We start from the raw sequence: 14,064 nt of genomic DNA on the forward strand, positions 1-14,064 counted from the left end.
CCCATTCTCTCTCTCCAGAGGGTCAACACTCACTTAACTTACAATTTTCATTTCAAATACTTGGAGAAGCTCTTGCTATCTGTTTTTACATTCCTAGCAAGCCTATTCTCATACTTTAATTTTATTTCCTCCTGTTTAATCATTAATCATACTGTGCTATTTGTACAGACATAAGGTTTTTCCTTAAATTCGTTGCTTTCCTTAACTTCTTTTGCTAATCACAAATGGAGGATCTTCCCATTAGAATTTTTCTTCCTGGTGGAATATACTAATTCTGAATTATTTCCTTAAATGTCTGCCACTCTGTCTCCATTGATCTATCGTTTAGCCTAGTTTGTCACTTCATTTCAGCTAGCTCAGTTTTCACACCCACATTTAGAATCCAATCTTCTTCCTTTCAAACTGGATGTAAAATTCAATCATTTTGTGGTTGCTTTTATCTAGAGGTGCCATTTTCTCTGAGGTCATTATTTAATTCTGGCTCATTGCACAGTATCAAGTCTAATGTAACCTATTGGCTAGTTGATTTAAGAACATGCAACTCCAAAGAACTTTCTCAAAAGTATGGTATGAACTCGAAGCTACAACGGCCAATCTGATTTTTCCAGTACATATGTAGATTAAAATCACCTATGATTATTGCTGTTGCTTTATCATAATGTTTCTTCTTGTATATTTTGTTCCACATTTGTTACTGTTAGGAGTGGGGGCACATGTAGAACACTCCTGCCCCCTCCTATTCTCACCTTTACCCAAAACTAATTCAACATCCTGATCTCCTGAACTAAAGTCATTTCTAACTAGTGCACAAATGCCACCCTTGATCAACAGTGCTCCATTCCACATTTACCTGGCTTCCTACTCTTCTTGAATGTCATATATTTTTCAATATTCAGAACACAATCATTGTCATCCTACAGCCACATCTGCCTAATGGCAATCAAATCATAATTATTTAAAGTAAACTACCAGTTTACTTTATGCGTTACATTATAACATTCAGAGCCTTTGGTTTTGACTTTGTGTTACCTTTGTAATATCTAGTCTTGATTACAGGTACATTTCTAGGTTTTACGTCTGTCCCTTTTTGCCATTCTCTGACCTTCATTTTCTATAATTATCATTTTCCTTTTTTACCTGTCTCTACTCTTTGATATACCACCTCTTTCTACCTTTGCCTCTCACTATTAAGTTTATAAACCTCTCTACTTTCCTAGATATGCAGTTAACAAAAACAATGGCACCAGCGTGGTTCAGATGTAAACTTTCCCGATGGTACAGTCCCTGCTTTCCCCAGCTTTGCTGTCATTGGCCTACAAACTGGGAGCCACTTCTCCCACACCAATCTTAAAGCCATGTATACATCTCTTAAATATTATGTACCCTGTACAAATTCGCACACAGCTCGGGTAATAATCCAGAGGTTACAATCTTTGGGATTCTAATTTTAAATTTTGCTCTTCATTCCTCATACACTCTATGAAGAACTTCTTTCCAGTTTCACCTATGCCATTAGTACCTAAATGAGCCACAACCAGTGGCCACAATATTCCCACTGCAAGTTCCTTTGTCGCCCTGAGGAAATGTCCAAATTGACAGGCAACACAGCTTTGTTTCACAAAATAGTGTTAACTCTCCAATTAAACTATCCTATACTATGACTATATTCCTTGTTGCTCTCCTTACTTCACTGGCTTCATGGACCACGGTGACATGGTCAGTATGCACATTTGACCTGCAGTCCCCACTGTCACGCAAACGGGCAGAGAGAACCTCAAATCTATTGGACAATTGCAGAGGCTGAGACTCCTGCACTCCGGGTTCCCATATTTGCCTAACACACAGTCATACTCTCCTGTCTCTGATCACTGTCCAAACCAGGACATACATGAAATGGGAGCAGGATTGGGACATTCAACCCCTCAAGACTGCCCTACAATTCTGTCAGATCATGGCTAACCTGTGCTAGGCCTCAATTACTTCTGTGCCAACTCCTCATTGTCTCAACATTTCAAAAATCTATCTCCTCTTTGAACAATTTCAGTGATCTAGCCTCTACCATTCCGTGGGGTAGGGAATTCCAGATATTTACAACCTTCTAAGAAGAAACCTCTTCATATCTCTGTTTTATATGAATACTCCCTTATTCTGCAACTATATATCCAAGTTTGAGATCCCCCACTGGTAGAAACATCTTCTCAATATCTATCCCGTCATGCCTCCTCAAAATCTCGTATGTTTCAATAAGATCACCCCTCATTCTTCTAACCTCTACTGAATAAAGGCCTGTTTAGCCATTCTTGCTAAGTCAATGCCTCACCCAAGGAATTAACCAAATGAATCTATTTTGAACCTCTTCCAATGCACGTACATCCTTTCTTAAATACAGGGACCAAAACTATACACAGTACTCAGGTATGCCCTCACCAAAATCTTGTCCAGCTATATCAAGATTTAAAATAAGACACTATCATAAATGGTAAGACTGCCTCTTGGTACAAAGTATCCAGATAACTTTCACTCTCCCAAATGCATTGCAGAGTCTGTAGTTCAGCCTAAAACTCAAAAGCACTGAGCCAAAGATGACCAGAGTTCAAACACTTATTGCAGAGGTGTTTGTCCTGGATACCATTGTGGTATCCAGGTGTTCCCACACACTTCAGCCTTCACGCAACACTTGTCCTACCATCTTTAATGAGTTTGAATTAATTATGTAATTCATTTAATTATGCTCCTTTTTGTATATTTTATTAACTTTACCACCAATCTATCGTATGTGATAACTTATGTTAAAACATATGTTAATAATTTACCAGAGACTCACTCAGCAGCTAGTTGCTTTCATTGTAGTAGTAATTAATTTCAATAAATCTAGTTGTGTTTCTGACTGCCTGTCTCAGCATTCTTTTCTCACTGCTTGTTTGATATCCAGTATTGGAAGTCCAGAAATTGCCTCATACTAAATAGTAAGAAAATCAAAGCAGATGACTTCAAGCCTTGTTGCATACTCTGTTCTCTAACCACTGATTCCATTCTATTCCCCAGCAACTGTCTGGAGCTGAAACAGACCATTTGCAATCCTGGTGTCTAATTTAATGAAAGACATGATAATTATTATAAAATGTACATTATTTTTGACAAATATTTTAACATCTATTATTTGGAATCTATCTTTAATTCTTTGTACTTCAAGGGGCAAGGACATAAATTGTTAATAGCTACCACTTAATGTAATGTTATAATAAACAAATAGAAATCTCCGTAAGAGGGAATAAATTAATTCTTTAAATTGCCCATCTGGAGTTTGTCTCTAGTTGACATCATTCACAGACTGGACAAGATTAGGAACACAAAAGGTCAGGAAATCACAAAGATGAATTCATACACTCATATTCTAGTGGTCCGTTGTAATGCATCAATGTACAATTCCTTCATATTGCTCTGAAACTAAAAGATTCTGTGTTCTTGACAATTTGAAAAAAACCAATGATCTACCAGTTAGCTGAACAGTAGATATGCACTGGAATAAATTTGTGATAATTTGGCTAATATAATATTTTGTATTGGATGCAACAATTTTTAATGGAACACATTTTTTTCTCATTTATATGTTAACTAAAGAAATGTGACAATTTTAATGACTCTTAATGCTCTTCTGAAATGACTTAGAAAATGATTCAGTGTGTCAAATCACTACAAAATCTGAAAGGAATGAACACAGGATGAACCACACTGTACTGACCTAAGCACTACAAATGACAATAGCAAACCCAGCTCTGTTGACCCTGCAAAGTCCCTCCTCTTTTAACATCTGGGGTATTGTGCCAAAAACGGGAGGGCTATTCAGTACACTGGTCATGCAACAGCTAATCATTGTAAGGTATGATTTGGGTGTACCTATGACTATGTCAGAGACACCACCATTACCTATCCATGGATATATCCTGTTCCACTGCTAGGACAGACCCACCAAAGTTCCCAGCACTACACATTTGTAGTTGCCCTGGAGTCCTCAACATTGACACCTGCTCCCATGAGGTCTCATGGCATCAGGTCAAAAGTGAGGAAGAAAACCTGATTATTACTTATTCAGCTGATCAATCTGTGCTCCATGTTTAATACCACTTGAAGAATTAGTGAGGCTGGCAATGGCACGAATTGTACTCCTGGTGGGGCAACTTCAACTTCCACTAAGAGCAGCTCGATGAGACCACTACTGACCGAAATGGCCAAGCTCCCAAGGACACAGTTCCTAGGCTGGGTCTGTAACAGGTGATGAATGAATCATCAACTGGAAGGACTTACTTAATCTTGCCCTTGCCACCTATCTTTCGTAGATTCATCTATGGGAGACAGTTTAGAAGTGACCATTTCCAAACAATTTGGAGATAAGTCCCATCCTCACATTGAGAAAACCTTCCATCATGTTGCATGCCTTTGACGTAGTGCTACGTGGATAGATTGCAAACAGGTCCAGCAACTCAAAACTGGGCATTCATTGGGTGCTGTGGGCTATGGTACAGCAGCAAAATTCAAACAGTATTTAAAATCACAAGAAATTGGCATCCAAGTTCTGTGGGTAAAAGGGAATGGAGAATAAAAATAAAGTGGTTTTGCTAAGATTGTTCAAGGCATTAATCAGACCACAACTAGAATATTGTGAGCAATATTGGGATCTTTAACTAAGGAAAGATATCCTAGCATTGGAGGCAGTCCAGAGAAGGTGAACTAGCCTGATCCTGGGTGTGAAGGGACTGTCTTATGAGGGGAAATTGAGTAGATTGGGCCTGTATTTGTTGGATTAAGTCAGGAGTCATACAACACCAGATTATAGTCCGACAGGTTTATTTGAAATCACAAGCTTTCACAAGCTCCTTTGTCAGGTAAAGAGAAGTACAGAGGCACAGAATCTATAGATGGAGACATCATTGTAAAATAATTCCAGGTAATTAAGAGTGTCAAACGATTGTACAAATGGTGTGAGTGGCAAGTCAATAGACTGAATAACAAGTCTTTGCAGGTGATCAAAATTGTCAAACGGTGTGAGTGAGGTGTCAACAGCTGAACAGCAAATGAAGGGATCACCTATGATCCAATTAATTAGGTCAGACAGATAATTACAAAATATCAAAAATAAGATGCTGCTAGAGACAAAGCAAATGGCTAGAATAGCATGATGGGTTTGACACTCCACTCACACCATTTGTACTATCTTTTGACACTCTTAATTACCTGGAATTATCCTGCAATGATCTCTCTGACGATAAAGTTTGTGCCTGTGCGCTTCCCTCCACTTCACTTGATGAAGCAGCAGCGTTCCGAAAGCTTGTGATTTCAAATAAACCTGTGGGACTATAACCTGGTGTTATGTGACTTCTGACTTTGTCCACTGCAGTCCAACACCAGCAGCTCTACATCATTGTTGGATTGAAGAATGAGAGGTGACCTTATTGAAATATACAAGATTCTTAGAGGACTTGACAGGGTAGATGGAGAAAGGTTGTTTGCTGTTGTAGGGAGAGTCTAGGACCAGAGGGTACAATCTCAGAATAAGGAATTGCACATTTGTAACAGACAACAGGAGGAATGTAACCTCTCAAAGGGTAGTGAATCTGTGAAATTCTTTATTGCAGAAGGCTGTTAATGTTGTGTCATTAAGTATATTCAAGCTGAGATAGATAGGTTATCAATCAACAAGGGAATCAAGTGTTCTGGGGAAAAGTTAGGAAAGTGGAATTCAGAATTATCAGATCAGCATAATCTCATTAAATGGCAGAGTAGACTCAGTGGGCTAATGGCCTACCTCTACTCCTATGTCTTATGATGTTATGGAAACCTCATGATCCAGCATACCTCCCAATTTATCATTACTAGCAAGCCAAGGGATCAATCCTGGTTCAATGACTGCAGGTGCAGATGCCAGCAGCTGTAGCAGACATACCTAAAAATGAAGTTTCAACATGGTGTAGCTCCAAGCCAGGACTAGTTGCATGTCAAACAATGGAAATAGCAAGTGAAATAGAGCTAAGCAATCCCACAACCAACCAATCAGCGCTAAGCGATTCCACAAACAACAGATCAGATCTAACGAAAACCGAAAGAACTGTGGATGCTGTAAATCAGGAAAAAAACAAAGTTGCTGGAAAAGCTCAGCAGGTCTGGCAGCATCTGTGAAGGAAAAAACAGAGTTAATGTTTCGTTAACTCTGAGTTCTGAGGAAGGGTCACCGGACCCGAAACGTTAACTCTGTTTTCTCCTTCACAGAATGTGCCAGACTGTTGAGCTTTCCCAGCAACTTTGTTTTTGATCAGATCTAACATCCTGTTATGAATGGTGGTGGTCACCTAAACAAAAAGAAGACTCCAAACTATCCCCATCCTCAATGACGGACGAGCCCAGCATATCAGTGCAACAAGGCTGAAGTATTTGTAACTATCTTCAACCAAAGGTGCCAAGTGGATGATCCATCTTGGCATTCTCCCAATGGCTCCATCAACACTGATTCAGTTTGTACCTGCATAACCCAATATTCTCTGGTCTGCCATCCTCTGTGGCACCCAAGGTACTTCCAGATTTCTCTATTGTTGCTTTGCATTGGTCTTTATTCAAAATACTTCTGTTACCCTTTATCCAGTTTGTAGAACCTAATGTTTTTGGTTCTAGTTGGAAATCATTCGTTCATTAGGCATTTGAGTGATATCAATCAAAATAAGACCTTCACTTTTACAGTTTTGGTGCATGGAATATTCATGGCAAATTCTCTGGTCCAGCAAAGGCCCAATCCCAAGGCTGCTGGATTAGGCAAGTACACCCTGCGTCAGTTTTCAACCAAATCAGTTCACTCCCAAGATATCAAAAAACAGCTGAAGGAACTATATACTGCAAAGTACTTGGACACTGACAAAATATCAACAGTAGTACTGAACACTTGTGCTCCAGTACTAGCATATAGCCAAGCTCCTTCAGAATAGCTATGATATAGCATCTAATGGACAACGTGGTAAGTTTCTAGGTTTGTCCTGTTCATAAGAATAAGGATAAATCCAACCTGAAATATTAGTGTCCCATTAACCTACTCTTAATCGTCAGCAAGGTGATGGAAGGAATTTTCAAAAATGCTATGAAGCAGCATTTAGACAGCATAATCTGCTTACTGATGCTCAGTTTATGTTCTACTAGAGTCACTCAACTCCTGACCTCACTATATCCTCGGTCCAAATATAGGTAAAAAAGCTGAATTCCAGTGAAAAAGTAAGGGCGTCTACCCTTGACACCAAGGCAGCATTTGAGGTCCACATTAAGAAACACTAGCAAAACTGAGGTCAATGCAGAATCAGGAGGAAAATTCTCCACTCGGTGGGGTCATACCTAGCACAGAGAAAAATTGTTGTTGTTGGAGGTTATTATCTCAGCTCCTCAACATCATTGTAAGAGTTCCTCAGGGTAATGTCTTAGGTCCAAACATCTTCAGCTGCTTCATCAATGAACTTCACTCTAACCGAAGTGGGGATACTTTCTGATGATTGTGTGAAGGTCAGCACCACTCTTGACTCCTCCGGCACTGAAGCAGTCTGTGTCCACATGCAGCAAATCCTGGGCAACGTTCAGGCTTGGCCTGATAAGTGGAAGGTAATGAGCATCTCCAACAAGAGAGAATCTAACTATCTCCTCATGACATTCCAATGCATTAGCATTATTAAATTGTTACTATCAACATTCTGGGACTTACCATTGACTAGAAACTGAACTAGTCCATCCATATACATGCTATGACTACAAAATTCTAGCCAGAAGCTGGGAATTCTGCTATGAGTAACTCACCTTCTATCTCCTCAAAGCCTGTCTATCATTTACAAAGCACATGCTAGGAGTCTAGTGAAATATTCTCCATTTGTCTTGATGGGAATCATTCCAAAGACACATTCCAGTCATGTCGGACAAAGCACGCCTTTTTGGACATCCCATTCACCACATTTGACAATCACTCCTTACACAAATAATGCACAGTGGCAACCATGTGTAACATTGAAACAATACAGTGCAGCAACTCACTAAGGCACTTTCGACACCACCTTCCAAACACATGACGTTGACACTGAGGATAGGGCAGCAAAAGCAAAAGAAACCTATTTTTATAAGACCATATCATCAGGCACTTTCATAACACATGACTTTTCAGAAAGGGTCAGAAAATCCAGCTACATTATGCCCGGACAATTCCAACATGGGTACTGAAGTCGCTATGCTACGTAACAGCTTTCTCCAAGTAATGAAAACCTACCTCTGAGAGATGGTACCCCATGCACCATGCTTGTTTGTAAGGATGTTGAGAATCTTTTGTTTTAACTGATTGGCTGTAACATGATCTCGATGCTTCGCAGCACTAATGAGATGATCACACATCTTCTCTTCTTCTCTTCTATCCGCTGTATATTGAGCACATTGGGACTGTTGATGAAAATTAAAAACAAGTGTGCTCAACAAAGTAAAAAAAAATCACAATATTGGTCTATAAGATGCTTAAAATTCTGATAAACTTAAGAACGCAACACAATAATTACATGAAATCACAGGGCATGCAACCCAAATCATACAAGAATGGAATTAGATCAATGTACTAAAATCTCAACTGTTATTAAGATAAGATGTAAAGCATGATTACCTAACTGGCCAAATTGCTAATGCAAGAAAATTATTTTTCAAAGATCTTGTGTTTTTTCTAAGAAAATCTTCCAGCAAATATTGAAAAGATAAATGGAGGAAAAATGGAACTTTCCTTATTGGAAAGGCAGAAACATAGAAGATACGAGCAGCAGGATGCCATTCGGCCTTCAAGCCTGTTCCACCATTCTTCACGATCATGGCTGATCATCCAACTCAATAGCCTAATCCTGCTTTCTCCCCATAACCTTTGATCCCATTCACCCCAAGTGCTACATCTAGTCAGCTCTTGAAGACATTCAATGTTTTGGCATCAACTACTTCCTGTGGTAATGAATTCCACAGGCTCACCACTCTCTGGGTGAAGAAATGTCTCCTCATCTCCATCCTAAATCATTGATCCCGAATCCTCATAATGTGACTCCTGGTTCTAAACACACCCACCATCGGGAACATCCTTCCTGCATCTACCCTGTCCAGTACTGTTAGAATTTTATAAGTCTCTATGAGATCCCCCCTCATTCATCTGAATTCCAGCGAAAATAATCCCAACCTAGTCAATCTCTCCTCATACCTCAGACCCGCCATCCCTGGAATCAGCCTGGTAAACCTTCACTGCACTCCCTCGAAAGCAAGAGCATACTTCCTCAGAAAAGCAGACTAAAACTGCACACAATATTCGAGGTGTGGTCTCACCAAGGCCCTGTACAACTGCAACAACACATCCCTGCTCCTGTACTCAAAACCTCTCGCAATGAAGGCCAACACCATTTGCCTTCTTTAACATCTGCTGCACCTGCATGCTTACCTTCAGCGACTGGTGCACAGAGACACTCAGGTTCTGCTGCACACTTCCCTCTCCCAATTTACAGCCATTCAGGTAGTAACCTGCCCTCTTGTTTTTGCTTCCGAAGTGAATAATCTCACATTTATCCAAATTATACTGCATCTTGCCCAGTCAGCCAACCTGTCGAGATCGCCCTGAAGGATCTCTGCATCCTCGTCAGTTCAGCCTCCCACCCAACTTTTAATTGATTGGCAAAACTATATTAATTACATTCTTGGTAATTTTAAAACAATTTAAGCGTGAAATGATAAAGAAACTATCATTAATCTTCCAAATGGTAAAATTATTGATCCATTATGGTTATGGAAATGAATAATATAGCCCACAGATATTGAAACTGAGTTACAAAAATTGACTACTCAGAACAGGATCCTAGATCCTTGCTGCTCGTTGAGACCAATTTAAATTTTGTTTCTGGAATGCATAGGGATTGGTGTTCAGACAAGTGGGAATTTTTTTTGTTTTTTCCTGCATCAGTAAAAATGTAGGTTTTTGCAAGTAAAACCCTTAACACCATCTTAATAATATTCCTTTACACTCGACCTTTGAACAACATGCCATTTGCACCCACGAAAATTTTATGGCCTTCGGTACATTCTGTTGATCTTGCGGACTAAGAAAGATTTAGTGCCACATCTTTTATCATGATGTCACCATATGAGTTTGGGTTCTAGACATATTGGCCCATCAGAAGGCAAAGTCAAGAAATTTCATCAGGATTATATTTCAAACACAATTTATTACACTTTGACAGAAATTTTACTGGGTCCTCAACAATATGAGATACGCTGAGAAATGTGGCAGATTCACATAAGAAGTGCAGCAAAACCCATCTCAATGTTGGGAAAAACTCGCTGCATCTTTTAACTAATTCCTGAGCATCGAGGCAACATTCTTACTAAGCAGTGGCAAACTGCCTACAAAGGCAGATTATTGTTTGTTAATGATCATATTAACTGCCCATCTTGTCTCATTCACATACAGCTTCCCATCCTACTGCTCACCTCAAGCTAACTAGACACTGGGTATTCTTGACATGCAAGTCAAAGTGGGTACCTGGTGACTTCAGCTCATTGCTCTAAATAGCTGGCCATATTTTAACCACACAACAGCATCTCAGGACATACATTATGGGCATCAATGAAATGCACCTGTCATCCATTTATATTGTAATCCAATAATTGCCAAGCCCTCAGGATCTGCATGGAACCTCTCTTCCTTCTTGCAGATTCCATAAGGAGGTCAGTCTTCAGCATAGCAGCAACTATCATTGAAACATTGCTGCAGGATATAATGCATGCAAGGCCAGGCACCCAGCTCATGGATTGGACTAAGCTGCACCTTGGCTGGTCACTGGTTCTTTTAGTGATCACCTACCTGGATACTCATGTCAATTCTGCCTTTGCTATTTAACATAATCACACAATCATACAGCTTGCTTTCCTGATCAGCAGTCCTCATGTTACTGCATGGAATTGTACTGCATCAAGCTCATACCTGTGCCACATGCCAGAAGCTCATGTGGCAAACACACTGCATGTGCAGAAAGCAAGCAGCCATGTCGCAACACCTTTGGGGTGCTGTCCTCACCAAATTCTATGCAAACATCCATCAATTAGAGGAGCCTCTGATTCTGGATTGGACACAGTCACGCATCTGGATGGAGTGTTCTTGAAAAGTGCATCTGTATCTTTGCAGTTCAAGGACTGGAGTCAGGCTAAGTTCTGTGGATCCACAGGAGCCAGTTTAATGCAGTTGAAGAGATGTGCAGGCATCAATCAGGGGTCTGGACACTTCTCATCCAGGACTGTACAGTTGGTCTGCTCAAGTGGGCAAGCCAATGGTTAGTCCATTGTTTTGTCCAGAGAAACCAGGGGAAAAGAGGACCACTGCCACGGGAAGTGATAATTAGGGGCTGCAAGCTGGGAGAAGTAGGGGAATGACAATTGTGAAGTAGAGGTGATTGTATTTATAAAGCGGGAGAGTATAGAAAAACATGGATGGAAACAGAATCATATGGGAAGGGGGTTTGTCCATGTACAGGTGCACCCTTGCTTCAAAGCATGGTGGTAGTTGGGGAGAGGGTAAGGTGCAGGGTTCAATGTATAATCATACCTGGCGTGGTCACCTCATGTCAGGGGCCAGGGGCAGCAAAGTGGCCAGGTGCAGGTTCATATGGACGGTTGGCTGGAGACCTGGGGAGATGCAAACTATAATGGCTGCATAGGAAGGGGATCTAGATGCTTGAAGCCTCACTGACACATAGAGATGGCAGCTAGGAATGACTGCATAAAGTGAGCTTGCTGTCATCTTCCATCATGATGAAATACTAAATACTACTATGCACAGTAATCATAGATATACCAGTCTCTGAATACAGTTACATTGTTGAGGACTAATCTATGTTCTCCGTATGTTCACGTCCATGTGCTCATATCAGTGTTCCAGAGAGAGGGGTGTAGTCTCGTCTATACTTGTCTAATATGTAGCTAAGTCCACCTACACAGTGATATTTAAGCTCAATAATACATAGCTCTATGACATCGTTACAAGGTTGCTCCAGGTTGCAGAACCCCTTTCACAAAATCTCTCCCCAAGCTTTCTTCCAGTCATAATCATTGATTTGCAGTTGTATACATTTTCAAACCAGTTACCTAGATTACTTTCTACATTTATTGTACATATTTCCTTCTTTCTCCTACTGCTCCTTAAGTCCTGTCGTGATTCATGAGTCCACAAATAGGTGGCGAAAGTCTACAACAATACACAGCAGATAGAAGGAACTATGAACCTGCACCCCAAGATCTCCTTGATCAGCAACACTCCCAAGGACCTTACCATTAAGTATATAACTCCTGCCCTGATTTACCTTTCCAAAATGTAGCACATCACATTTATCTAAATTAAATTGCATCTGTAACTCCTCGGCCCATTGGCCCATCTGATCAAGATTCCGTTGTACTCTAAGATAACCTTCTTCGCTGTTCACTACACCTCCAATTTTGGTTTCATCTGCAAACTTACTAACCATACCTCATATGTTCACATCCAAATCATTGAAATAAATGATAGAAAGCGGTGGACCCAGCACTGATCCTTTTGGCACTCTGTTGGTCATAGGCCTCCAGTTTGAAATGCAACCCTCCACCACCATCCTGTCTTCTACCTTCGAGCCAATTCTGTATCGAAATGGCTAGCTCTCCCTGTTTTCCATGTGATCTAACGTTGCTAACCAGTCTACCATGAGGAATTTTGTCAAATGCCATTCTGAAGTCCATATATATCACGCCCACTGCTCTGCCCTCATCAACCTTCTTCATTACTTGTTCAAAAAACTCAATCAAGTTAGTGAGAAATGATTTCCCATGCACAAAGCCATGTTGCCTTTCCACATACATGTAAATCCTGTCCGTCCAACAACTTGCTCACCACTGATGTCAGGCTCACTGGTCTACAGTCCCTTGGCTTTTGCTTACCACCTTTCTTAAACAGTGGCGCTACTAACCCCAAGTGCTATATTCGACTCCCTCTTGAAATCACATGGTGCTTTGGCTTCAACCTCTTTCTGTGGTAGCGAATTCCACAGACACAGCAGTCTCTGGGTGAAGAAATTTCTCTGCATCTGAGTCCTAAATGATTTACCCTGCATCTTTTGACTGTGACCCCTGGTTCTGGACTCCTCAGGCATCAGGAATATTCTTCCTGCAACTACCCTGTCCGGTCCTGTTAGGATTTTATAGGTTTCTACAAGATCACACCACTCATTCTTCTGAACGCCAGCAAATATAATCCCAACCAAATCCTCATGTCAGTATTGCTATCCTAGGAATCAGTCCGATAAACCTTCATTGTACTCCCTCTACAGCAAGAGCAAGCTCTCTCAGATAAGGATGAGAAATCAGATAAGCAGTTTTTGCTCACAATATTCCAGGTGTGATCTCACTAATGCTCTGTTTAATTGCAGCAAGACATTCCTGCTCCTATACTCAAATCCTCTTGCTACGAACACCAACGTACCATTTGCCTTCTTCACTGCCTGCTAGAACAGCATGCTTATCCTGAGTAACAGGTGTATGAAGACACCCAATTCTCATTGCACATCCCCTCTCTCAATTTATAGCTATTCAGGTAATGATCCACCTTCCTGTTTTTTCTCCCAGAGTGGGTAACCTCACAGTTAGCCATATTATACTGCATCCGTCAGGCATTTACCCACTCATTCAGCTTGTCCAAATTACACTGAAGCATCTTTGCATCCTCCTAAGTTCATTCTCCCACCCAGCTTTGCATCATCTATAAATTATGTCTTTATTTAGATATTATATTGATTGAGATATTGTATTTAATTCCCTCATCTAAATCATTAATATATTGTAAATAGCTGGAATCCTAGCACAGATCCCTGCAATATCCCACTAGTCACTGCCTACAATTCAGAAGAAGGCCCATTTCTTCCAATTCTTTGTTTCCTGTCTGCCAATGAGTTTTCAATCCATCTCAATACACTACCCCCAAACCCATGTACTTTATTCTACATACTAATCTTGTATGTGGGA

The 14,064-nt window shown here is 40.5% G+C and overlaps 1 protein-coding gene and 1 pseudogene across 1 annotated transcript in view; one reads left to right on the plus strand and one right to left on the minus strand.

The window, feature by feature from the left end:
* Positions 1 to 6,971, plus strand: part of LOC109931097 — a 48,679-nt pseudogene extending 41,708 nt beyond the window's left edge.
* The window catches only part of nbeaa (neurobeachin a), an 831,637-nt gene that overhangs the window by 378,727 nt on the left and 438,846 nt on the right, over positions 1 to 14,064 (minus strand). The window contains exon 37 of the mRNA XM_048597909.1: positions 8,282 to 8,448. Within this exon, the coding sequence (XP_048453866.1) occupies positions 8,282 to 8,448 (167 nt within the window). The remainder of the gene's footprint in view (positions 1 to 8,281; positions 8,449 to 14,064) is intronic.

The sequence above is a fragment of the Rhincodon typus genome, chromosome 6 (genome assembly GCF_021869965.1).
Source record: "Rhincodon typus isolate 14 chromosome 6, sRhiTyp1.1, whole genome shotgun sequence".
Classification (NCBI taxonomy): Eukaryota; Metazoa; Chordata; class Chondrichthyes; order Orectolobiformes; family Rhincodontidae; genus Rhincodon; species Rhincodon typus.